This window comes from Labrus mixtus, chromosome 20 (genome assembly GCF_963584025.1).
Source record: "Labrus mixtus chromosome 20, fLabMix1.1, whole genome shotgun sequence".
NCBI classification, from domain to species: domain Eukaryota; kingdom Metazoa; phylum Chordata; class Actinopteri; order Labriformes; family Labridae; genus Labrus; species Labrus mixtus.
Genome location: NC_083631.1, coordinates 9,952,793 through 9,979,955, shown reverse-complemented (window position 1 = coordinate 9,979,955; position 27,163 = coordinate 9,952,793). Strand labels below are relative to the sequence as shown.

The window sequence follows — 27,163 nt, the reverse complement described above, 5'->3', positions numbered from 1 at the left end:
GCTCTGCGTCTGTAGGGATCCTTTCTGTAAAGTAATTAACCTTTTCTTACTTTGATTTATTCACAGATCATTTAAAGTCCAGCAGGAGGGATTAAGATTCCACTTTGAGCAGACAGCAGTCTGAAGTGGGTCAACCTGCGGCCTCCTGAACCCTCCTGACAGTCAGAGCCTCAGACGGACGCCAGGGACCGAGAGTCTCTGCTGCTTTACATGAATGTAGGACGCTTTAAACCACGCCCACTTTTTCAGACCAGGACATAAAATGTCTCCAAGAGAGAAACTCGAGTACAGAGACTTTAGTCCTCATCCGAGCGTGCATCGGGTTCAAATCCCACCATCTATCTATCTATCTTATGAGATAATGAGTCTCAGGAGGCAGACCGCTCATCTCTTCAGCACATTTCAGTTTCCTGCACAGAAACATGAGGGACGACATCGATATCGCTGAAGAGCTTTTCTTGTTCCAGGAAATAAACGAGTTTAAAAAGACGACTGTGCTGTCTTGATCGGGATGCTAACTGACAAATAAAGAAGGAGAAATTAAACAGATACTGAAACTCCTGTCAGGATCGTCGTCTTTCTTTAATGAACTCGTTTTGAATTCTCTTTAAAGACTCGTCTCTCTGACAGGACGATTTCAAACATTTAAAAACCCGTTAAGGAAACGTTAGTGTTCTTCAGAGAGATCGAGGATTTCACTCTGTTTCAATCAAAACTTTCTCTTTTAGAATTCAACAGAAAGACGCCCTCAAGTCTGAACCATTACACGCCTCCCGTTCTGCACATCCGTCCACGTTGGGTCACAAGTCGACCCAGACGTCTCTCTGTGCAGCGAGCTTCAGGTCCTGCTCCTCCCACGGCGAACAGACGGCAAAGAAGCAGAGGGGACGAAGGCCGACGAGCCGCTTTTAAACTCCAGACAGTCGGTTCATAAATCAGAGCGTGACGCGCACTCGCAGCGAGCTCCGTTTCTCGGAGCGAGCGGAGTGGCGCCGCTGGCACGATACGGAGACGGACGGCGTGTGTGATGTGGAAACAGGAGCGTTGAAGAGTGGGAGAGAACGCGGCGTGCAGGATAATAAATGTAAAATTGGAGAAAAATCAATTCAAAGGCTTCAGTGCTGCGTGACCTTTGACCCACAAACACAAAATATTATCATCCAATCAGAATCGAGTGTTTTACTATCAAAACATCTCTGACTGAGGATTCTTCTCTCGTGTCTAAAAGTGTTAAATATCCTGTTTCTTTTTCTTCTGTTTCACTCCTTAAATCTGTCCAATCACACGGACACAAAGACGGAGGAGGTTTAATCCTGGCAGAACAGACTCGCTGGAATTTGAGGAACAAATCAGAGCGGCCATTTAAATGAGTCCGTCTGTGGTCGAACTAAAGATCAGAGCGCCGATGGAATATCAGACTGATGCAACGACCCCAGAAGACCCGTCCTGTTCTCTCCATCAATCACACTCTCGTCTCCGCCTGAATCAGAACACAAAGTTCTTCTTCTTGGAAAGACGCCGACCTGTTCTGCTCTTCAAATGCGGCTCGATCCAGCCTGCCTCATTAGCTATTTTTTTCAGATTTTTTCTTCTTGCAGGATTTCAGGAGATGGACGGCGCTTTGCCTCGGGGCGAGCTCAGACGGGCCTTCATATGTTCTTTAAATAAAGTCTGAAGTTGGTGTAATTTACTGAAACAGTTTGTTTTCTTCTTCTGGTTTCAGACTGTGACACCTCTCAGTGTGTTTACATGGAGGAGGCTCCTCAGGTTCAGAATAATGATGATCCAGAATAAAACGCAGAGGAAGATCACGCCCTCCTGTGTTCTGTGTTCTGTTTTAAGCTCCGTGTATTTTAATTGGTCGTTACTTGAATCTCTCGCAGCAGAAAGTTTCATTGATGATCTGTCGGTGAGTTAAAATGTTTTTATTGAAAGTTCCTGTAACCGGGAAGTCGATCAAAACATCGGCATGAATTAAGGTGGAGGAAGAATCATGTTTAAAAGAGGAGCAGAATGATGAGCGAGGAGGCTTTGAAAGACTATTGCAGCAAATAAAGAAGATCTATCACAAAGTTAATTTACAGAAGCTGAGGAACAGGCTGTTATTCTACACTAAACGTCTCCTCTCTGTCCTCTGTGGCTCCTGCTGCTGCAGACTCACTCTCTCCACTTTCCAAGACTCTTGGACGCTGCAGTCCGATGTGATTTTATTATATCATGATTAAGAAGACGTCTCTCTGCTGCAGTTAAATCTGCAGAAACGAGTTCAAAGAGTTAGCAGTAAGTCTCCATTACTGACTCTGAATATGCAATCAATGATCTAAAAAGTAGCTCTTCAGATTTAGCTTTTTATGTCTTTAAAGGAGCAGTATGCAACTCTGACCCCTAGTGTTTAAAATGGGTACTGCAGTCTGCATGCACTGGGCAAGAGTCAGGGTCAGGTGGTCACCAATCGGACGCCTGCAGACGACAAACACACTGACTTCTACAAACAGAACGTCTCCAGATTCAAAGCTTGATCCAGATCTACTTTTCTTCCCCGACACTAAACGTGTTTCATCAACATGTCTGATCTGCAGCATCAGCGACTCTGCAGAGACCACTGAAGATATTCAGGGTCACGACCTTCCTGTGGTGATCATGAGGGACTAAGAGCCATCTGTTGTGTGTGTGTGTGTGTGTGTGTGTGTGTGTGTGTCGGGGTCACTCCTCTCTAACCCCATGGTTGTCTCTCTCTCTCTCTCTCTCTGTATTCCTGTCACTCGTCCGTCCCTCCTGCAGCATATTTTCTCTCTTTATGTCCGTCTGTGACTTTGACTCCAGCTGTGATAACTCTAACACACAGACAAAGGTCACATTTAGAGAGACACACACACACACACACACACACACACACACACACACACACACACACACACACACACACACACACACACACATACACTGTAAAACCATTCAGTTTGAAATATCACAGCTTTATGGCTGCATGATTTATTGTCCCTTAAATATGATGTCAAACATAAACGGATGGCAGTAAAAACAATAGAAAAAAAATGACCTCATAATGTGACGCTGTGACACGAGACGATAAAACACAACAGAGCAGAAACGACAGCTGCAGAGACGTATGTGATGTACGGGAGGAAACCTGAGAGATGACAGAACAATGGAGGTGAAAGACGAAGGAGGTAGGAAGTGATGACAGAGGAGGAGGAGCCATGTCCCGTCCCAACTTTAGACTGGATCAAATGCTACTTTTTTTTTTAAAGGTCACATAAGGTCACTTTTCTTGTTCTAAATCCACTCTGATCCTGTATTTGATCATGTCTATAAACCCCTCTATTTCAGCCCTGCTCAGAACAGGCTGTTTCTGTGTCTGTACCTTTAAATATGTAAATGAGCTGTGTCTGACCACGCCCCCTCTCTGGAAGGACTTGGGTGTCTCTGTGCTTTCTCGCTCCATGTCCTATTGTTTACAGTGAGAAGGCAGACTCAGAGGGCAGAACAAACACCTAGCTGTGGGAGTGTCACCCACCTGGGGGAGGGGCTACTGCCCTTTGTGATGTGAAGGGAAAATCTCCAAACAGCCTGTTTGAGCACACATTTTCTGAAAAGTGGAGCAGGCAAGAAGACGGAGAGGATGGACTTTTCTTATCATTGGGGGGTTTGTAGACAGACTAGAGACACATGTTAGAGTTAGAGGAACATGGGGGAAGTGGATTTTATATAATATGTGACCTTTAAGGAACAAAAAGGAGTCCTGTTATCCAGTTTGTGAAGATGTGATTTGTCTTGGTGCTGCAGAAAGAGCTTTCTCTACAGAAGACTCAAACAATGAAAACAATATCATGAGATGCGACTGGTTTGGACTTCTGGTTTTACAAGCCTTCAGTTTACACTAACAGAGATTTGAACAAAGGTAGCTGTCGGTCTTCTTGTACACCTTTACACCAGAGCAGCATCATATCAGTTTCTATAAGAAGCATGTACATCGTAAAGTGAGACACAGTGCTGTTTAATGAGTACAGTAGTCGTGTGCATCCCTTTGACTGTACCTACAGTGTGGAGCATGCACAGTGTGATTCACAGCACATATTGTTGGTGCAGGTTTGTCTCCTGAGTTCAAACTGCAGCATGAAGCAGCTGTGTGATGTAACACAGAGAGTTCTGTGGGCTGCAGAGGAACACAGCTACACAACCAGACTTCAAAACAAGGAACAAACTTCAGAGCCAACACACGCTGAGATGAGAATCTTTTGCTTTCACATCCTGGAGATGGCTGAAATATACTTTTAGGGGGTTTTCTGTCTGTTAATGTGCACCGCAAAGAAAAAATAATGTGATCATGAGAGTTATTGCTGCAAATGTAGATGCAAAATTTGTGTTTTGCAAAGAAAGAAGGACGAGTCCCCAGCGTCCTTTTGCCCTATTTCTCTCTTTCTTGAACATATATCAGTACAGTCGCAGAGTGAGCAGCAGACTCTGCAGCAGCCTCAGCGCTCACACTCTCTGAGCTCCATTCAAATTCTGCTCGCCTGCGGTGCCCCCGGTGGTTCGGCTGGCTCGACGTTCCCTCAGCATCTGAAATCAGCGCCGGGACGCTTTCTCCGAGACGGACCCCTGCAGGAGGAAGTGAGGAGAACCATCACTCCTTCTTCAACCTTCAGTGACACAAATGAGTCCCTCGAGTGTCTGAGAGCCGATGTTTCTACTCTTAATCAGCCTGCAGGGTATCGGACTTCCTGTGCACACACAAGGCCGACAATAAAAACACAGATGTGTGTGTGTGTGTGTGTGTGTCTGAGCTGTTCCTGATCTTATTGTGTTTTTATTCTCAGAGGAGAACAAATACCTCGAAGTTAGATAACAGACAGAAATATGTGACCTACATGTGTTTGTTCGGCTGCAGTCATTTTCTACACTTTTGTTCTGACTCATTCAGAGTCGATGAAGTCGACTTAGAGGTGATTATCATCCTGAATAAAGTTAACATGTTCAGGTGAACACAAAGAGGTGACAACACGTAAACATGCAGACACTCCCGCTCACATGTGGTGATAAACATAAGCCTTTTATTTTGGTTCAGTCTGACTGAGCTCTGACGTGTTGCTGGTTTCAGTTCAGCTTCTCGAGGCTTCAAAGCTGTCAATCAAACTCGGCTGAGGACTGAACGAGCGGGTCGAGAACAGCTGACAGAGTTTGTTTCTGAAGTGACTGTCAGAAGATCGACTTGAACATTTATCTTCTTAATGATTGTAAAATAAACTCCTGAAAACAGAGAAAGAGATGTCAAAGTTCTCCATTAAAAACATCAATGTGGAGTTTGAGCCACAAAAAAAATGTTTTTCATATGACGTCAAGTTTCAGGAAGTGAAACTTAACGAGTACGTGCATCCACCTGTCAGGTTCCTGCTTGGCCCCTCGTCTCGGCCCCCAAGTCTCTGCCCCTCATCTCGGCCCTACGTCTCGGCCCCTCATCTCTGCTCCACGTCTAAGCCCCTCGTCTAAGCCCCTCGTCTCGGCCCCCTCTGGCACATTACAGTCGAATGAATTCATTGGAACTCTTAACTACAGCAAACACATCGTCTGGGCGAGCACATGCACATTTATTACCGTAGCAGCCAGCGGCGGCTAAATGAGAACAAATCGCAGCGACGGCGTAATCACCGCCTGCATTAGCTCTAACGTCGTTATTGCCGTGAGTAATTGCAAGAAATGTAGCGAGCGGCTATGAGGCGTGGAGAATGTGACGGTGTAATGATATCAGGAGATTATTGAGATGGAGTATCATAACTTTATTCTCCTCTCTCTCTCTCTGTACTGTTATCCTCGCTCGCCCTCTCCTCTAGTCCTTTCTTAAACTGCTCATATCTCCTCTACTGCGTGGGAGGAATGTCGTCTCCTCCTCCTCTTCCTCTTCCTCCTCATATCTCCATTTCCTCCTCATTTTTTCCTCTCTGCCTTCTCTCCTGTGGCCTGAGAGTGTCTGCGAGGGTGTGTGAGAAAGATATTAAAAAGAAATAGAGAGACAGACACAGACGGAGATGGAAATGTACGACAAAGACGAGGAGAGACGATACATGGATAAGAGCAGTGTGTGTGTGTGTGTGTGTGTGTGTGTGTGTGTGCGTGTGCGTGTGCGTGTGTGTGAGTGTGTGTGTGTGTGTGTGCGTGCGTGTGTGTGTGTGTGTGTGTGTGTGTGTGTGTCTGTGATCACTGACTCTCTGTCCTACTTACTGTGCAGCTCTCACAAAAAACAACCCTGAGCTGTGATATTACACACCCACAACACAAACACACACACACACACACACACACACACACACACACACACACACACACACACAGAAATAACCACTTATACACTCATATTAAACAACAGCAGTGGTATCACATCCCGCTCAGACACACGCCCCCATCTGAAAAACACACAAATAACACACACAACAATAACACCACGAGGTGCGACATTAATGTAAGTTGCCGGAGGTGATACAGTCTGCTTTTCACGTCTTATTTTTTCTTCCCCAGAGTGGGCTGAAAAGCCTTTCCCAGCATCCTCTCTGTCAGGGACAGAGCAGAGACATATTTAAATTTGGCTTTTCTTTCCTTCAGCTCAACAAAATGTCAGCCTCAACGTGTATTAGGTTAAATTTTCCCCGTTTCAAACGATCATCTTCAGGCTGATGTCTGCTGGCGTCCTCTGGAGACATTCAGGTGTCAAAAATACAAAATGTATCAAATCACATCCAGGAAAAGGAGGACAGTCATTACTTATGTCTCTAAGGTTTTCATTTTACGTTCTGTAAAACTGATATTGTATCTGGAGTTCCACAGGGCGCTATATTGGGTCCTTTGCTGTTCAGTTTGTAAATGTTGCCTATTTGCTGAATAATTTAAAAAATCTCATCATAATTTAAGTCTCAAACAAGTTAATGTTGTCTGTGAGCTGAGAACTGAAGATAATAAAGCTGCAGTGTCATATACATCGGGAACAAACTGGTGAGTCAGTTACTCCCATGTGAGCTCTTTTCTAGAACATTTCTGTCCTTTGTCTTCTAACTTCCTGAGTGTCTTAATGAAACGTGTCCCTCACAGCATAAAATGTTCCCTGCCAGACAAGACGGGTCGGGGGGATGGCACACTCAGGAGGCAAGATATGACATATAAGATATGTATGGTGGAATTCCAAGATGGCGTACAAAGCATCAGAGTCTGAAATTATATACTGTACACAGTTTAACGCAGCATAAACATGGTTTATTTTGGGATTGGGTCGGATATTAGAGAGAGGGGGGGGGGGGGGGGGGGGGACGACATGCACCAAATGAGCTACAGGTGGGACTCGAACCCGAGCAACCCGCCCCCAGGAGCCTCAGTAACAAACCTCTCTCTACAAGCTGCAGCTTCAGCCTGAGTTACCTGAATTAAAGTTTTGATTTCGTTGACTTTCCTCTCGTTTGGATCACATCTCACATCTAAACACACCTTCAGAACACACCTGCAAGTGTAGTGCATACAGCGAGAGATGCCCTTAAAGAGAACATGACCAACTCTACAAATATTGGTTATAGTTTATAGTTGCAGGTGATTTTAATCACTCAAACTTAAAGACAGTGCTCCCTAAATTTCACCAGCATGTTTCATGCAATACAAGAGGAAACAAAACTCTGGATCATGTTTACACAAACATCGCAGGAGCCTACACCACGACCCCCCTCCCCCACCTGGGACAGTCAGACCACCTTTCTTTGTTCCTCATCCCCAAGTACTCCCCACTCATCCAACGTGTGAAGCCATCAGTGACAACTATTAAAGTGTGGCCAGCGGGGACAGACTCTGTACTTCAGGACAAGTTCCATCACACAGACTGAAGTATGTTTGCTTCTCAGGCTACCTGGGGCTCTCACACAGACATTGGCACCTACACCTCTTCTGTGCTGGATTATATCAATACCACCATCGACAGTGTTACAACATGGAAGCAGATCACCACGTACCCAAATCAGAAGCCATGGATGAACAAGGAGGTGCGGCTCCTGCTGAAGGCCCGCAACACCGCCTTCAGATCAGATGACGCAATAGCCTACAGCGTATCCAGGGCAAACCTGAGGAGGGGCATCATCAAGGCCAAGCACTGCTACAAGCTGAAGGTAGAGGAACACTTCTCCAACTTCGACACCAGACGCATGTGGCAGGGCATCCAGGCCATCAGTGATTATAAACCCAGCAACCCCACCCCGATAACCACAGATGTCTCCTTCCTGAACGAGCTAAATCACTTTTATGCTCGTTTCGATAGAGACAACAGGGAGACGCAGACCAAGACCAAACCTCCTGCAGACAGCCAGCCCCTCTCACTCACCTCCACAGACGTCCACGCTGCACTGAGCCGGATCAACGCTCAAAAGGCTGCTGGTCCAGACGGCACCCCTGGGCGCGTGCTTAGAGCATGTGCGGAGCAGCTCACTGGGGTTTTTACGGACATCTTCAACCTGTCCCTCACCCAAGCAGCTGTGCCAGCATGCTTCAAAGCCACCTCCATTGTCCCAGTGCCGAAACACTCCAGCCCAACAGGCCTGAATGACTACCGCCCTGTAGCACTCACACCCATCATAATGAAGTGCTTTGAGCGACTGGTCCTAGCACACCTGAAAAACTGCCTCCCACCCACACTGCACCCATACCAGTTTGCCTACCGCAGCAATAAGAGTACAGAGGATGCAGTTTCCACTGCACTGCACTCTGTGCTCACACATCTGGACAATAACAACACATACGCACGAATGCTGTTTGTTGATTTTAACTCAGCATTCAACACTGTCATCCCCTCCAAGTTAAACACTAAACTCGGAGACCTGGGCTTCAACACCTCCCTCCGTCACTGGATAATGGACTTTCTGACCAACAGACCCCAGTATGTTAGGTCAGGACACACCTGCTCCACCACCATCACACTCAACACAGGCGTACCACAGGGCTGTGTGCTGAGCCCATTCCTCTACTCCCTCTTCACCCACGACTGCAGACCTGTACATGGATCCAACACCATCATCAAGTTTGCGGAGATTGGCCTCATCAGCAACAACGATGACACAGCCTACAGGGAGGAGGTACAGCATCTGGCCGCCTGGTGTGCTGACAACAACCTGCTTCTCAACACCAGCAAGACGAAGGAGCTCATCGTGGACTTCAGGAGAGAAAGAGGAAGCACGCACAACCCCATTCACATCAATGGGATGGCTGGGTAAGTAAGTAAGTTCCTGGGGACCCACATCACAGAGGACCTCTCCTGGTCCACTAACACCTCCAGTCTGGTTAAGAAGGCTCATCAACGCCTCTTTTTCCTGAGGACACTGAAAAGACACCACCTGTCTTCAGCTTTACTGATGAACTTCTACCGCTGTGTGATCGAGAGCAGATCTACATCTGTAAATTTTGTAATTACTTGTACATAGCACAGATTCTTGCACTTTCTGCTTATTGCACTTCTGGTGAGATGCCAAACCTCATTTCGTTACTCTATACTTGTATATGTGTAATGACAATAAAGTTGAATCTCATCTCATCTCAAATATGGCCCCTCATCACAGACGAGCAACATGTGATGAGCTGCATTATTTACTGAGCTTCTGGTGGTTTTAATATCTGTTCAGTCCCAGATCGAGCCGCTCTGCAGGCGTCTACACGAGCGCTCCTGCATCAGAGTTTAGAGCAACAATGAAGACGTTCACTTACAATGTTTTTCCCTTGAAATCATCGTTAAACGCCGATCATACTGTGGATTTCTGACATGATTCAAATTGTAGCTGCGGCTCAGAAGCCTTTCAGAGGTGCTGTGAGAGGAGAGAGGAGGCTTTTCAAACACGCAGCCTTGACACAACAAGAGAAATAAAGACGAGTTATTGAGACACATAATGAAACGAAAATAAAAATCTTCATGAGCTCAGAGGATCTGCAAAGCACTGACACAAAGCAGAAAACACATCACATGTTTTATCTCTCCAAGTTTCTCTCTAATTATTTTCTGCTGAATCGAGCTGAACGGAGAAGCTCTCCTCCTGCTCCTCATCCTCTCTTTAAGCACTCCTATATCTCACACACACACACACACACACACACACACACACACACACACACACACACACACACACACAGAGAGAGAGTCAGAGCGATGACATCTAAGGAAAGGGCAGCTCCCAGGAGCTCATTTTTCTTTAGTCCTCTCTCTCCCCTTCCCTCTTCTTCCTCTTCCTCCTTTCTCTCTCCCTCCTCTCTCTCTTCCTCCTCCTCCTCTTCCTCCTCTCCCTCCTCTTCCTTCTCTCTCTCTTCCTCCTCCTCCTCCTCTTCCTCCTCCTCTTCCTCCTCCTCCTCTCCCTCCTCTTCCTCCTCTCTCTCTTCCTCCTCCTCCTCCTCTCTCTCTTCCTCCTCTCACTCCTCTCTCTCTTCCTCCTCCTCTTCCTCCTCCTCTCTCTCTCTCCTCTTCTTTCTCCTCCTCCTCCTCTTCCTCCTCTTCCTCCTCTCCCTCCTCCTCCTCTCCCTCCTCCTCTCTCTCTCTCCCTCCTCTTCTTCCTCCTCTTCCTCCTCCTCTTCCTCCTCTCCCTCCTCCTCCTCCTCCTCCTCACTCTCATGGCGAGTCCGGCACAGAATCAGATATAATGTGAGAGAAACCACACCAACATGCCGCTTGTTCTCTGCCCGCAGGATCTCACTGAACTTCATTTGCATTTCTCTTCAGGAGGAAGAGCTGGAACGTGCTCGATGATGAGAGAAGGACAAATAAAAAACGATGGAGAATTGGCAGGACTCCTTCACTATCTGACATTTGCACAAAACAAGATCTGTTATTATTCCATTTCAAACTGAGCCTCTCTGAAACAGAAATAGATTTATCTGTCTCTCTGTCCAGACGACTCGTGTTTCAGAGAAACGGTCTGGATGTGAGAATGGCACTTTGACAGTTTATTCAGTCTGCTGCACCAAGACAGCCAAGGAAGTCTGAGAATGAAGGGAATACAGGATCCAGTCTGACCGGTCCGCAGCCAGAAACAGACTATTTTAGAAGCAGCTTGTGCAGAACGTGCAGAGACTGTTTGGAGGACTCACAGTTCTCGTTCCACTGGGAGGAGAAATGACTCCATGACTTCAGGAGGAGGGGGAGCTCATGTTTATCAGGGTCGACTGTAAACCTTCAGACACGCTCAGTTAGTCTTCCAGAAAGACTGCGAGGAAACAGATTATACTTATAGAAATGGTTTCTGTAAGGAGATGAAAGAAAGAAAGGAAACAATCGACCGTCTCTGCCTTAACTTGAGCATTCAGATTATGGAAGGATGGACCTGAATGTGTGGACGGATTCATCCATCAGGAAGCTGATCACTGTAAACGTTTATATATAAATAAAGCTTAAAGGAGATCTATGATCCTCACTGTCACCATTAGTGATGTCAGTCTGGGACACATGTCGAGTAGCCGGAGACGGACAATGGCGCTCCCTGTTGAAAACACAATCATCAACTAAAGTGGCAGTGAACAGAGTCGTAGAGCTGACGGACCGCGTGCATGGAGTCTGTGGAAATTGACGTCAGGTCTCACCGAGATCTCTTAACATCTCGTTCAGAGCGACAGAAAACCACGTCCGGGGTTTAGTCTGGACATCCAACATGGTAACATCTTATGAATGTATTCAAAGATGGATCAGCAGAAGAGATCTCCTTAAAGATTTGGGATTTAAGAAAACTTTTGGTACATCAGAAGTTATATTTTACGTCAGTAAGAGAAGCTGATGCATCATTTTAACGATGTCATGTTTCTCTCGCTCTTTGGAATCTGCTCAGTTTTTAGAAACAGTTCATGTTCAGTCCTTCTGCAGTTTGAACCTCAACATTTCACTTTTCACTCAGTCAAGCCGCGAGCTGAAGTCTGTTGACTGTTTTCTGTTTCGAGTTTGATCTTTGTGCTGCTCTGTGTTTAAAATCAGGACACTGTGACTCTCTGCTTCTCATGGCAGGTAAACGCTCGCAGAGAGAGTGGCCTCATCACAGCAACACGTTTCCTCTGAGCTTTGAAACGAGCCTTGAGTCGCCAACGAGTTCAAATGAATGATAGCAACATCTCCAGGCCGTCCAGGGGGGAGCAGAGGAGAGAAATGAAAGAGGAAACAAGAGAGAGAGAGAGAGAGAGAGAGAGAGAGAGAGAGAGAGAGAGAGAGAGAGAGAGAGAGAAGGACGAGCGACTGGGGACGAGACGAGGAGGAGGTGCTGCAGGAAGAAAGAGAGAGAGAGGCAGAGGAGAAGTGGACGAGATACGAAGAGAGAGAGGGAGGAAACGAAGGAACGGAGACAAGGAAGAGGAGATGAGAGGGAATGAAAGAGAGTGGAGGGAGAAGATAAAAGAGACGGCAGACGCACATGTGATCAAATATAGATAAGAACTTTAGAGCTGCAGAGTGAACCTGACGGCCCGAAACAGTCTGACGCACAAAAACACCAAAGACCCGAGGAGAAACAACGTCAGAGGGCGAGAGAAGAGAGGGAACTCTACCGGACAGAAAAACGGGAATGACACGAGTGAAAGTCGAGAAGAGAGGCCAGTGAAGAAAAGTCTCAAATATGTGTACTTCCATATGTCCAGCAGGGGGCGACGTCACTGTTAAGAAGTCTAAGTAAATGTTTCAACTTCTCAGCTGATTTATTCATAATAAAGCTGCAGAGTCATATACTTCTTCTTCTACTAAATTAGACTTGTCAGGTTTAATTTAGTAGAAGATTTTTTTCCTTGCCAAAGTATTTTCATAATCTATTTTTTCTGTTTAGAGAAGCGAAGACTTTCAGGATGAGGTCTAACTTGGTTTGGCACGTTCACAGCTCCTGCAGCTTCCCTCAGCTCTTCCATGGAACCTTCTGGGACTTTGCTGAAATATCCTCCTCTTAAAACGCTTCAGTATTAAACATTTTGTTGATTAATTTTCCCTCCCATCATTTCTGTTGGGATTAGAGGTCGTCGGTGTTTACGGGACGTGAACCGGACTAATCCTGGGTGGTTCCAGTCTTGGCTGCTCGCTGAACGTGTGAAATAAAGAAGACAGATCTGCATGCTGCTATCTCCTCCTGCCAACACTCTCCATTGTTCATGGCATCTGTGCTGCATACTGTATCTTGTGTTAAATTTAGTTTCATACTTTATTGTGCCAGAGTGAGAACTCAGAGGCGGAGCGCGCTCTTATTGCCAGAGTCCTTCCTCTCTGCCTGCTTTCATCTCTCACTCGCTGTGTCTCGGTCATCTCACCGGAGAGGGAGCAGTGATTTCTGTTTGTGCTCGGAGGCTGCCGCACATCGTCTCTGAGCGGCCTCTAATCCGAGCCGATGGCAGTGAACATTGTGTGTGTGCGCAGGTGATCACAGGAAACACAACGCGTGAGGCGCCACCAGACAGTGACCTGAGTTTTACATCGTCTCACTTCTTATTTCTCTTTCTGCTGACTGTATTCCCTCCTCACGCCCACAAACAGCTTGAAGCAGACGTTTGTGGTTCTGCTGGCTCAGCTCTAACACGGAGCAGTGAGAGAGGAGACGCAGATATTCACTCTCAGGCTCCTGATGTGAGGAGGTGACAGGCAGCCTTTAAATACACCTCACACTCTCTCTCTCTCTGAAACTGATTCAACTCAGCTCATTTCAAAGAGTTTCAACAAAAAACAACACAAATATGGACGATTTCAATCGATGTGTGATCAGTATCGTATCGTTTGGTGAGTTGAGTGTAAAGTTAGTTACATCCCTCGTTTTGATTATCAACAGTAAACAGATTGGGGCGTCACCCTCCCATCCTTCACTTCCTGCTTCCTGCATGGACACAACATGTTAGCACCATCAGTCTCTGAGTTTCCACAACATGAATTAGTGTTCAGGGAGGCGGGGCTTCTTTTGCACTTCAAGAGGAAATATTTGAGGATTCCAACGCCATTTTTAAACACATGCACTCTTGAATATTTCTCAACAATTTCAGGAGGACTGCTCCTGAAATCCTCCTGATCTGGTTGTTCACACATGCACCTCACAGCGGGAGACTTTACCTGTCAGACAGGAGGGGGGGGGGGTGGAGTCTCCTGAAGTAGGACATGACATGAAAAAGAACGAAGCAACAGAGTCCGCAATACGACGCTATAATGAGAATATTAAGAGTGGACTAAAGAGTGGAGAAGAACATCCTGGAGAACAGGAAACATGCAGCAGCAGGTTGATTAGAGCACAGAGATGGTAGAGGTGGCGTGCAGACAGTCTATGGTCGTGCAGCGATCACAGGGAATAAAGGTCACCACCCCCTCCCACTGGCTCCAGGTGAATTCTCCTGATTATATCCTGCTGCGTTCTCACATCAGCTCACTCTGACTTTCTGCAGAATAAATACGAGGAGGCTGGAGGAGAAACTCCGGGTGAAGAGAGAAACATTCAGATGTTTGTGTTCACACATGACGCTCAGACTAAAACACTGGAACAAGTGGAAGAAGTCTACATGTCAAACATCCAGATTTACAGAACAAATCAAAGAGAATTCTCCTTTAAAGGGTTAAAATTCTTCTCTGCTGTCTCCCTTCGATGCACATTAAAGAATAAATTGGATTACAGTAATCCCTCAGATTTCCATTTTATTAATTGTTGTTACTTTTTGTGGATGCTATTTTTTAGCAACACTAATTTCATGTATTTCATTCAGTGTCGCGCTCTGCGTGACGAGAGTTCATCCAGAACAACAGGCGGTGTTTGAGATTGATCTGAAAACATGCACACTGAACCGCACTCTCTGGCTAACAGAACACTTAGCGAAGAGCTGTAAAGAAAAAAGCAGCACGACGAGCAGCCACTGTGAACGCCTTCAAACAGCGAGGAGTGAAACCTTCAGCCAATCAGAGAAGATTCCTCCTTAAAACAAAACAATCCCCTCGTTATTGAAACCAATTCATTCAAGTCTTTTAATCAGCACTCACTCTGAGCCAATCAGCTTCAGATATCCAGAGCCTCACTCTGATCAATCTCAAACAAACTCATTTCATATCATTCTTCTTCAAGCCTGTGTGTGTGTGTTCCTGCAGCCTGTGTGTGTGTGTGTTCCTGCAGCCCGTGTGTGTGTGTGTGTGTGTGTGTGTTCCTGCAGCCTGTGTTTGTGTGTGTTCCTGCAGCCCATGTGTGTGTGTGTTCCTGCAGCCCATGTGTGTGTGTGTTCCTGCAGCCTGTGTGTGTTTGTGTTCCTGCAGCCTGTGTGTGTTTGTGTTCCTGCAGCCCATGTGTGTGTGTGTGTGTGTGTGTGTGTGTGTGCGGTGGGTGGCGGTCTCTTACCTGGAACAAAGCTTCCCTGGACGACGTCCTTATACGCCCACCAACTGTCATCAAGCTTGGATGCGATTGGCTGAGCTGCGGAGGAACACACAGAACACAGCTCTTTGGTAAATGATGTTTCCTTTGAACATTTTTCCATCCTGACTTTGAAGCTCACGTTTCACTGCAGCTGCTTTTTAATCATCGGAAGCTTTTAGAATTATAATAATGACTCTTTTCATAAAAACAGAGTTATTGTGAAACTTTCAAAGTGGGTCAGAATGGAGATTAGTTCATGAGGGGAGCACGGAGAGAGTCTCTGTGGAGGGTCTGCATCACTCCACGCCGTGTGTCCTCTGTGTGTGTGTGTGTGTGTGTGTGTGTGAGCCCTCAGGTGATTGTGCTGCAGCTCTGTTTACCACCAAACCTGCAGCAACATTAAAACAAAGACGCTGACATAAAACAGGTTCATCTGAATGTTTCACACAGACCGACAGCAGCAGAGTCCAGACCAGATCCACCCTGTTTGACTTCCTGTAGATAAAGAGCGACGGCTAATTATAACAATCAGGTGGTTAAAGGTAGAGTCAGTATCCTGTCTCCTTCAAAATAAAATACAGACTTCTCCTTCAAAATAAAATACAGACTTCTCCTAAAGTGAAGCTGCTCCACCGTCCCTTCTGGGCCTCCGTACATGTGTGGTGGTGACTGTGTCTGCAGAGACTCTGTCCTCTGACTGGATTTTACTGTTCTGCTTTGTTCTGGTTGACTTGGGACGTTTCTTGGCGGGGAGCTGGCGTGCAAGAGAAGTGGTTCAGATAGAAGTGATTGTACCCGACCTAAAAAGCCTCTGCATGTTTCTAATAAGCTCCACGAGCAGAAACGTGCTCAAACTAGGATCAATATTGGAGATGCTTTTGAAAAATGGAGAGAGGTTAGAACACAGAAAGGTTTACAGACCCATGCAGAGCTGGATAAACACTGAAGCTTCAGTGTCCACCACATAGTGACCTGCATGAGCATCGACTCTAGAGAGGAGGGGGGGAGACAGCTCTCTACAATGTTTAGAATTTAGACTGCAGTACCCGTTTAAACACTAGGGGGCAGAGTTACATACTGCTCCTTTAAAATGTTGAGTTTTGTGCAGCTTTTGGCCGAGAACCAGCTGTTTTAAAAACATGATAGAGAGACGACGTTAGCCTAGTGGTTAGTGTGCACACCCCATGTACAGAGGTTAGAGTCCTCTAGGCGGACGACCCGGGTTCTAATCAGACTTGTGGCTCCTTTCCCGCACGTTATTTGTCAATAAATCTTAAACACATTTGACCATAGTTTATGTTACAAAACCTGCGCTACAATCTGTGTCCATGTGTCATCCGAGTGAGCACACTCGCAGGAGGTTGTCTTTCAGCTATGACACTCTGAGGGCTTGAGGTTCTGCATCAGTTATCAACGAGATGTTCTCAAAAGAATTACTGACAGACACAAGATATCGAGAGCAAGTCTTTAAACTGTGTATCGAGCCCTGCTTGAGTTTGGAATTGTGGCCGTCTCTTTCCTGCCTTCAGGCTGACCTGTCAATCAGAGGTAGCCCCACCCTAACTCCTCCCCCCTCTTCCTGGTTTCTTGATTCTTGGTTTCTTTCCATGAGACAGAATGCAGATTTAACGCACTTCTTCGTCAGCTTCACTTTGGAACCAAGAGGCTACATCCACGAGTTCAGCTTCCAAGCAGCTGCACAGTAAGTTATTATGATTTACAGTATAGTCTTTTTGCAGGGGGTCCTCATGAATTATGAATTATGAATTATGACGACCAAATTTGAGATATTTTGATTATTTGGTTTTGTCCAGTTTGATCGTGATCGGCCTCCAAACAGTCGTGTTGTGTTCAGAGTGAATCTGGCTGCTCCAGTGATGAGTAGGAAGTCTTGACTCATCCCACCGTGGGAATCACTGAGTGTCACATCTGACCACACACACACACACACACACACACACACACACACACACACACACACACACACACAGTGACATATTGACAGTGATATACATTAACTATTAATACTCAGTGTGTGTCAGTCAGCCTGTGTGGGGGAGATTACTGTATGCACTGTAGGATACTACTACTGTTATCTGCATGTGTGTGTGTGTGTGTGTGTGTGTGTGTGTGTGTGTGTGTGTGTGTGTGTGTGTGTGTCTGCATGAATTAAGTCTCAGTGGCTTTGACTGATGTTCTGTGCAAACAGCCTGTTGACACATGAATACTGTAAGACTCTCTGCAGACTGAAACATGATGGTGATTTAACTCAATGTAAGAAATGTTTGTGTTTTATATCTTTATATCTCTGCAGCTACTTCAACCTTCAGCATCCTGTCTTTTCCTGTCTTTCTCTGCAGTAAATGTTTCTATACTTCTCCTGTGCGTGTCTGTTCTTCTTACCTGATGCCGTGCAGATGATGAATGTTTGCAGAATCGCAGATAAATCCCAAACCACATTCATCCTTCGTTCAATTCACGCTCATTTTCTGCAGCTGTTGCGGGACTTCGCTTTGCGGGCTCGCACTTGTACACGACACGGTTTAACTTTAAACATGCTCGTTCTCTTCTCTCTTCTTCTTCTTTGCTTCTCCTCCTCTCCGTCTCTCTGAATCCTCTCTCTGGAGCTCCGTCCTCACTGTACCGTCCTTATTCGCTTCCAGGTTTGATGTCCAGGCAGCGTGTCCGCGTTTTTACTCGTCATTCCTCTCTCTGTGTGTCTGTGTATCCATCCTGAAGACATCCCAGCCGTGAAATCCGTTCATGGAGCATTTTCTCCTCCGTCTCCTGCTTCTTCTTCTTCTCCTTCTCTGTGGAGCTGCTGACTGTCTGTGGCGCTCAGCTCGTCTGCAGCAGCGGATCAGGAAACTTCAGTGACGACGCAGAGCGCACCGAGGGCGCACAGTCCGACAGAGCAACAACGTTTTCATCATTATTTATGTATTTAGACAGAGTGAATCAAACCAGCGGGGTCGGCTTATCTATGCAGGAAATACATCTGTGTATGTGGAAAAATAATGCAAACTGTTAAAAACGCAGCACAATCTCAATGGATGAGGAAAAACTCGAACCCAAATCAAGCAGGAAGTTTAAACCGGTCAAACAAACCCGGACAGATTTATTCATTTAATCAGAAGAAATAAAAAGTCATCAGTGTTCATGTTAACATGATGTAGAAGAGAAACCAACATTTGACACAATGAGAGTCTCGATGAACCAACTGTGGATGCTGAGCTGTTTGCAGAAGGCTTTGATGGATGCTCTGACCTACATAGAAACACACTGCAGCTCCTCCTGTTGACGTGGTGCGCCCTCTAGCGGCACTTCAATACAACACCAGCTTGAAGGAACTGGAAATAAAAGGACGAGATGACGCACAGAAACACTAAAAACTTGGACTATTGATCATGAGGGATCATGATTTGTGTCCCTTGCAGTCTAAATGAACACATATTGAGCTGAGAACCAGCCGCCTGAAAATCAGAGGCTTTGTTGTAACTTTCTTTAGAAAAGCCTGGAGCAGGGCTGAGTGTTACGGCTGTATGTTTCCCTGTGCTGTTTGTCTGCAGCTCTGCTCAGGTGAAGCTACTGATCGCCTAACGAGGAACATCTGGCGCCAGTTCTTGAAGGCATAGGCATTAAAACGTAACAAAGAAAGGTCGACACTGAATGAAATACATGAAATTGGTGTTGCTAAAAAATAGCATCCATAAATAGTAAAAACAGTTAATAAAATGGAAATCTGAGGGATTACTGTAATCCAATTTATTCTTTAATGTGCATCGAAGGGAGACAGCAGAGAAGAATTTTAACCCTTTAAAGGAGAATTCTCTTTGATTTGTTCTGTAAATCTGGAGTCTATGTTTGACATGTAGACTTCTTCCACTTGTAATTCCTGTGGTTCCAGTGTTTTAGTCTGAGCATCATGTGATCACACAAACAGCTGAATGTTTCTCTCTTCAGCCGGAGTTTCTCCTCCAGCCTCCTCGTATTTATTCTGCAGAAAGTCAGAGTGAGCTGATGTGAGAACGCAGCAGGATATAATCAGGAGAATTCACCTGGAGCCAGTGGGAGGGGGTGGTGACCTTTATTCCCTGTGATCGCTGCACGACCATAGACTGTCTGCACGCCACCTCTACCATCTCTGTGCTCTAATCAACCTGCTGCTGCATGTTTCCTGTTCTCCAGGATGTTCTTCTCCACTCTTTAGTTCACTCTTAATATTCTCATTATAGCGTCGTATAGCGTACTCTGTTGCTTCGTTCTCTTACATCATGTCCTATTTGTTGTAAAATGAAGTTTAAATGTTTTGTGGTCTGTGTTTAATGAGTAGTTCACTAACTGTGGCCTAGTAGCTACAAGCTAAGCTAAGCTAAGTATTAGCTGGTGCATCTGTAGCTGTGTTCTAGCTCGTCATTACTTTCTATTTTCCACGAGATAAAGTCAGGTACATACTGTAAAAATGTGAGAATCAGTGAAAGATTTATATATTTATCATTTTCAAAATACTTGGGACATAAATTGATAAAAAAAACAGCACTTAGTTCCTTTATGTTTATTGTTGTTTTAAAATCGAATTAAACTGAAGTAACTACTCTGCGCACTCCTGTGCCGACTGTCTTCGCTGCTTGAGGGGGCCGTCGTCTCGTCTGGATGCTAATCTGCAGATAATGTTTTGTTCCAAAGGGCGGGAGGAAGAAAGATTATTATTTGTACTTTAATTTTTTTCTATAATCTCAGGAAAAGTATACTACAAAAGCCTCACGTCTTGGCCAAAAAGTTGCACGAGAACACACCGCAAAGACTACAGCCGACGGCCAACCACCACGTTCATTCTGCACATGCATGAGAGGAAATAACTCTCCATGCCAGCAGGGGGCAGTAGTGCGTTGTTATAATGCGAGAGGACCATTTTAAACACCGCTGGCAGTCACCACTCGTATTATAGGTAGCCTACTAATGGAGAATAATGTCTGATAAAAAGTAGAAAATGGCACTTGTTATTTAAAGAGTATACACATTTCATATATGTGAACAGAGAAAGAACTGTAACCAAACCTGTTAAATACATTTCTCTTTTGCATCCACACGCTGGTGTTTGTGTGGACTGGAGGTCTTACCGCTCTTTATAAACAACCCAGTGAATCACAAGATTTGAGTAACCTGAACAACTGAAACTCTCTAACTTTCTGAAATCTGTGCATTTTAGAAATCATTTCATATCGATACTTAGAATATTTGAGCCCACCCCCCGGTTAGAGGAGTTATGTTTCACCTCATCTCCCTGAGAGTTTAAACTCATGTAAAGTCAAGACTTACAAGCAGGAGGAACCGGAGGAGTCTGCATTAAACCAAACCAAAAAGACAAGACTCAGAGAATCTCTCCCGGGCAGACTTCCTGGAAGAGAGGAGGGAAGAGGAAGATGATATACACTGGATTCCTGAATTGATCTATCTCCTCACAAACACCTGCTCACATCTCTACCTGCAGCGTCTGCGTCCAGCCGCCTTCTTGATCTCTCTCAGCAGAGTTTGTTTGTTTCTCTTCATGTTCTCTGTTGCCGTCTCCAACAAAAACTCCACTTTCTCCTGACTGTACGAATGCTGGAAGGTGGTGAACTCCGCCATCTTTGCTTTCACCTCCTCTGCATCTGAAGCACAATAAAAAACCAGAGATGATCAGACAGACGTTTGAGAGTTTTACTTTCTCCTGATTAAAGTGTTTTTTTGTGTGAGACTTTGCAGTTGTTTCTGTTGAAGAGCGGCATGAACACGATGGTGGGCTCCTTCTCTTTCCCCTCAAACACGTAGCAGTCCTTCGGCCAGTCTCTCTCCTCCAGGATTTTCTCGTCTATCTCAGGGAACGGCTTCTTCAGCTTGGCTGCGTAATCTCTAGCCAAAGTCAGATTCTGTGAGTCGAGACATGAGCCAATCAGACCTATTTGTTTTTTTGAACCAGGCTGTAAACATGTTAATCTCTGCTGTAAAAACAGGCTTTTTAGAATGGGTGTGTATGTGACTTCCTGTGCTTCTGCAGCCAGCCTCTAGTGGACAGTCGAGGAACTGCATGATTTTACACTTCTGCATCAGCTTCATTTTTCAACACCTGAGGATGCTTCCTTGATAAATACATATTCTCTCACACCGCGCACACACACACACACACACACACACACACACACACACACACACACACACACACACACACACACACAGCAGTACCTCAAACATGTTCCCTGCGCTGAACTCCGGAGCGATGATGAGGTCGATGTCTCTCTTGTCTCCCAGAAATGACGGGAAGGCGACGTTCACCAGCAAGCCAGCGTCCACCAGGTTGAAATTCTCTTCAGTTTGGAGGTAAGGTGGGACACTGCAGTCTGCCCGGCAACAGGAACATCAACATCATTAATTCAACCAAGTTCCAGGCAAACTTGTTTTGATTGTCATGTATGTTCTTGTATTGTCCCACATTATATAAACATCACACAAAAAGTAAGGAAATTTGTGTTTAGTAGATTATTTCTTTGTTGCTTCTTGGCAATAAATCACATCCTGTTGGAAAGCTGGTTTATTTTCATTTTAAATGGTGCCACATTTGTAAGGAACATGCATTTGTGGGATAAGCAGCAGAGCTGACTATGTGGGTTGCGCCCATGAAAAACTTGCCAAATCTTCTCTGCCAAACAGCTTATTCTGCTGTTGACACTTGTTTATAATCTGATATAACGTGTAGTCTTACTTTGGTATTGGTAGAGGAAGTTGTTGGTTGTTCCCCACTCCCACTTCACAATCAGAGGAAGGACACGCGAAATGATGAACATGACTGTGAGAGAAACAGAAATACACAGACGTGTTTATACCTCATTTAAATCAAAGGAACGTGTTAGTCCGCCTGTTGCTCTTCCTCTCTCTGACCGTGATTTTTAAAAGCTCCATCCTCCAGAGTCTGGCTCCAGCGCTCCACCACAGCCAGCAGCTGCTCAGTCCTCTGCTGGGAAACACTTTCCTTGTCCTGCAAACTCTCGGACTCGTACTCAACACGATGTGCCTCATCTGGAAGAGATATCAGATGCTGTGGTATTTCAAATCACACATTTTCTTAGTGTTACCAACATGTTTAAACTGATTAAATAAAACTAAAGAGAGGTCAGGTTCATATCTCTGATCATCATCATTACCAGCATCCTCCAGTAGTTTGTGCAGCTTGTCGAGGTCAGCCTGTGCAGCGGGATCCGGGATGAGGTTTCTGGTCAGACCTACGACTCTATGGAGGGCGTAGTAAAGACGCACATACTCTTCAGCTGCATCGTCCTCTTGACCGGGCACTGAGTGACACAAAAACAACATCAGGTTATTAAGGACCAATCACTGCAGAGTATCACCTCTGTCATACACCTCCGGATCATGTTCTCCATTCCCCTGTAAGAACCTGCTTCCTTAGGAAGTTCATGGGAACTCCGGTTATGCCTACCCCTCTGTCTGGGGTTTAGGCCATCCCGAGAGTTCCATTCGGGTTTGGTGGTAATCAGTACTTCAGGTTGGGAACTACCCTGTGGCTGGCTCCTTCCTTTTTTCTCATGTGGATGCATCAGGTAGATCACAGACCGGTCAAACCAGTCTACATCCTTCGCCAGGGATTCAATGAGCTTTGTGTGCATTCTTTGGACTCTGGGTGAACAGGAGCCATCCGAGTCATCTGATGTTTCGGAACTTCTCAGCTGTGGACCATGCGGTGTGGACTTACAGGTAGCAGGAGCGCTGGTGTTATCCCTGCCTCTGGGGGCTGAGAAGTCACCCCCCTTCCCATGTGGTGATTCAAACCTGTGAAGGTGTGAAAAGGTGTCACAGCTGTCCGTGGACTGGGTTTCCCCAAAGGGAGGGGCTCCATAGTCAAAGTCTTTGTTTTCAGGAATGGCAGGGAAAACAAGACTCATTTTCTTAGTCCTTGGGTTATCCTGGCTGCTCGGTTCTTTACTGAGCTTTTCAAGCAGGATTGTTTGATCTCTTAAGGGGCTTGGTTCAAGATCAGAGCCATATCCTGATGATATGTTTCGCTCCATGCTTACCTGTGCTCCTTGAATAATATCAAACACATCCGGCGCTTCCTCACAAGGGGCACCATTTGTTGGGGTTTTATCTAGTCAACTTTGGTTATATTCTTTAATAATTATATTTAATTATTATTAATATAAATAACAATATCATTAAACTATGTTTAATCAACTCAGGGGCACCACCCTGAAATCAAGGAAAAATAACCAAAATATCACTAAAATCATTCTCAAATCAGCGTCCCAAATCAGTTTGTTTGTGTTATAATAAATATGTGATGTTATTTGTGATCCCCTTATGCAGCACTACAGCAGTTCTGCTGCTGTTTTTACTTATTATTATTATTATAGTATTTGTGCACTGTGAGCTCCTCCTGCTGCTGATAACACTGAAGAAGTCCCCATTGTGTGATCAATAAAGCTTCATCTGATCTCTTATCATCATGTATGAAATTATGTGATTTACCGTTCAGCCAGTGAGGGATGAACTCTTTGATCATGTCTTCATGAGCCAATGCACTGCCAAAAACACCTGCAAGGGTTGAAGAGGAGGATTCATTATTATTCATGACAAACCATCCTTCAGTATCAACACATGCAGAAGATTCAAGAGGAAATTTTTTTCCCCGATGTTCCCTCAGGACTCTGTTCCCTCATCCCGATGTCCCCTACAATGTTCCCTCATCCAATGTCCCCTACAATGTCCCCTCATCCCGATGTCCCCTGAGCCCTATGTTCCCTTTGGCATTTTTTCCCTCATCCAGATGTTTACTCATCTCAAGGAATATAACTGAAATATAAAGACTTGAACAACAGTCTGTTTCAACAGTGAACGGTCACAATTACCAGGTGCTTTAAAACTACAGTCTACCTCTCCATGTGAACACACACCTTGTAGTTTGACCATGTCCATCTCAGCTATCTCCTCCTGCAGCTCCCCGTTCTCGAACTTGCTGCCCAGAAGAGACGTTTCGATGAAGAGGCCGAGGTCTGTGAACCCGGCCTCATGAGGACTCATCTCAAACCAGGTCGCTGAGAGACACAGAGGATGTTTAATACCATAACATTCAATAACTCTCTATCTCTTCAGGATGTAACATGAAGAGGAGCCTGTCTGTACCTTCTAGAGGCCCCTCAGAGAAGAAGTACTTCTCTATGGCACAGTAGATGGGGTAGGGGTTGGTGGCTTTTCGGCCAGCCTCGCCAGAAAGAAGCCGCAGGTCCATCTGATGAAACAGGAGATCAAATCTGAAGACTTTGTATGAAATCAAATTTAATGTACTCAAAATGTTTATTCTACTGGAACCTGTTTCATGATTCCAGCTGAGGTCAGCACCCCCCAGATATCAGTGAGAGAGAAGCCCTCCTCCTTCGCTCGCTCGCCCAGCCATGACAGAGCCTCGTCCAGCTCCACCCCTGGACTCGTCAGGCTGGACACGGCCCTGTCCATCCCCATGCTCCACTGTGGGTCACTGTACAGAGAGGCCATGGACCTGACGGAGGAGAGGACAAGGCGAGGAGAGTCTGACATGAAGAGCCTGAAGTTATACATCTCTTCATGAACAGAAACGCAGATGTTTCTCACAGACGAGAGACAGCCAAGAAAACGTGTTTCTGCTACTTTTAAGCCTCTGACTAAGGCATGCATCTTCTCAACACCTAACATCTTTGTTTACTGGATACCATGGAGCGTTGAGGTTCATAACTAATCGGAAGGCCCTATAACCAATCACTGTTCTCTGTATGATCGAGCCAGCTGGCCTGCATAGACCACTCCTCGACTAAATCAGGACATGTCACTGATTTAGTATAATACTATACTGAACCTACTCCCCTCACACCGAGTGATTTTATACATGTGAAAAATGTTAGAAGCCTCAGTCTCTGCTCTGTGAACTAGTCACTTCACGTACTCTTATCAGCTCCCAGAGTCTGAGGGAGCTGCTCTCTTTACATCAAGTAGATCGAAGGTGTTGGTGGACGATGATCAGGTGAATGATGCAGTCACAGTCACTTTAAATAAATTATAAAATCAACGTTAGCATGTTACTGTGGCTCTGCATTAATCAAACAGCATGCATTGGATGCACCATTTAGATTGTAAATTCTGAGTATTGCATTTTAACCTCTTCTCGTCTCTTGTCACATTCTGGCTCTTTCCATAAAATCAGAGATGCTGTGAATTAGACTCATTGACAGTGGAATCCAACATTTTCATACGACTGAACCGAAGCTGCAGACCTGTTCATCTCGTTCACACAGTCTGATGCTGAAGTGTGAGTGTGAATATCGTTACCATGTCGACCCAGAGACTCCTCCCAGGTAGAGCACTGAGTCCAGCAGACCGTCTTTCTCCATCTGATGGAGAGAACCCACCAGAGCCACGGCGGCTCTCTGACCTCCACCTGAAGACAGCAGAGCGATGTGAGGGACCGAGTCCTGCAGGGAGAAAACATTGAGTGAACTTCAATATGTACCAGCCTAAGATCTGAAACACATTAACACATTCCTTTGAAGCTATTACTGAAATGAACACACCCTGAAATGAACATACATCTGACACTGTTTCCAGTTTACCATCATCTTTGATTCCAGACTTGATCAAATGTCTATAAAATAGAATCAAATGTAATATCTGTGTTTAAGATAACTTATTTCAACATGTGTGATCCTAAAATAAAACATCTTCATCAGCACAGTGAACGATTACAGTCTAAAACAACTTGAACATTATCTATCCCACTTTCCCTGTTTAGGGTAGCTGGCGCTGGTCCAAGCTGTCATTGGGCCCGAGGCAGGGTAACACCCTGGATCAGAGACAGACATCCACACCTACGTGCAATTAACCTAAAACACGAATGCACAGGGAGAACAGGTGAAGGCTCCTGGCTCCTGTCCGACAGGGATTTGAACCAGGAACATCTTCGCTGTTAGGCAACAGCACTAACCACTAGACCACCATGCAAGATGTTAATCATTAAAAATTATATTTCATGAAAGAAAATAAGTTGAGAATAAAGAAGCAGAGGACAGAGACAAATCTTCTGTTTCTAACGTTTCTTCTTCTCTTACTTCAGAACAGCTGATTCCCAGACTGTTGAGAGACTGCAGGACGACTCGTTTCCTCTTGAGAACGTACTCATGTTCACCTGCACACAAACGCTGAGACTGACGCACGGATTTCTGAAACAGACAAACAACAGTTTAACCAACACCATCTTGGTGGCCGAGTTTCAGGGTGTTGTTTTTGTGCACTTTAGACGGAGTGCAGGAGTTTGCCTGGTAATTGAAAAACAAAAATGTCCCAATATTGGGTCGCCTAGGACTACTATTTTTGTTGCCATGGTTTTTAAACAGAAATCGATATTGTTTGATTTTTACCAAAATCATATTAAAGTTAAAAAAATCTGAAATTGTGACACTTCTAGTGTGCAGCAGGTTAAAGAAGTATGATTCCACTTACAGGTTAAAAACACAAGACTCCCTAAGCATATCATGGTTTGTGGTGCAGCTCTCACCTCATACGCAGTTCTTTTCTCCTCCATGTTGCTCTCTGTTGATGCCACAGCTCAAAAAGTCACAAAGCATACCCACATCAGAAGAGAGTAACAACCTGTATATCTAGTCTGCATGAAGCAATGTGGCATCATCTTTAAGTGAAGGTGTGTTAAATACACAGCTTCTGCCCTATGACTCCTCTGACAAGATCAGGCAAAGACAAACAAACCAACTAGGCTATATAAACTGGGCAAAGCACCA

General features: G+C 45.3%; 2 protein-coding genes across 3 annotated transcripts in view; both read right to left on the bottom strand.

Annotated features, from left to right (window-relative positions):
* Positions 1-18,291, bottom strand: part of LOC132954036 (carbonic anhydrase-related protein 10-like) — a 56,201-nt gene extending 37,910 nt beyond the window's left edge. The window contains exons 1-2 of the mRNA XM_061026471.1: positions 17,757-18,291; positions 15,336-15,410 (exon numbers count right to left, since the gene is read on the bottom strand). Of these exons, the coding sequence (XP_060882454.1) occupies positions 15,336-15,410; positions 17,757-17,817 (136 nt within the window). The 5' untranslated portion in view covers positions 17,818-18,291. The remainder of the gene's footprint in view (positions 1-15,335; positions 15,411-17,756) is intronic.
* Positions 18,292-18,436: 145 nt separating this feature from the next.
* Positions 18,437-27,100, bottom strand: LOC132954035 (cytosolic phospholipase A2 gamma-like). 2 transcript variants are annotated; one of them, XM_061026469.1, is made up of 15 exons: positions 26,923-27,100; positions 26,477-26,587; positions 25,701-25,843; positions 24,711-24,897; positions 24,525-24,630; positions 24,296-24,436; positions 23,871-23,936; positions 22,532-22,678; positions 22,269-22,406; positions 22,093-22,176; positions 21,576-21,730; positions 21,093-21,262; positions 20,839-21,006; positions 20,673-20,751; positions 18,437-20,014 (listed from the first exon to the last, which is right to left on the bottom strand). In XM_061026469.1, exons 1-14 carry the CDS (start codon positions 26,947-26,949, stop codon positions 20,700-20,702), a joined length of 1,695 nt encoding a protein of 564 aa, XP_060882452.1. In that variant the 5' UTR covers positions 26,950-27,100; the 3' UTR covers positions 18,437-20,014; positions 20,673-20,699. The 2 variants fall into 2 exon arrangements, with proteins under 2 accessions (XP_060882452.1, XP_060882453.1); XM_061026470.1 differs by having other exon boundaries at positions 18,437-19,350.
* Positions 27,101-27,163: the final 63 nt, after the last annotated feature.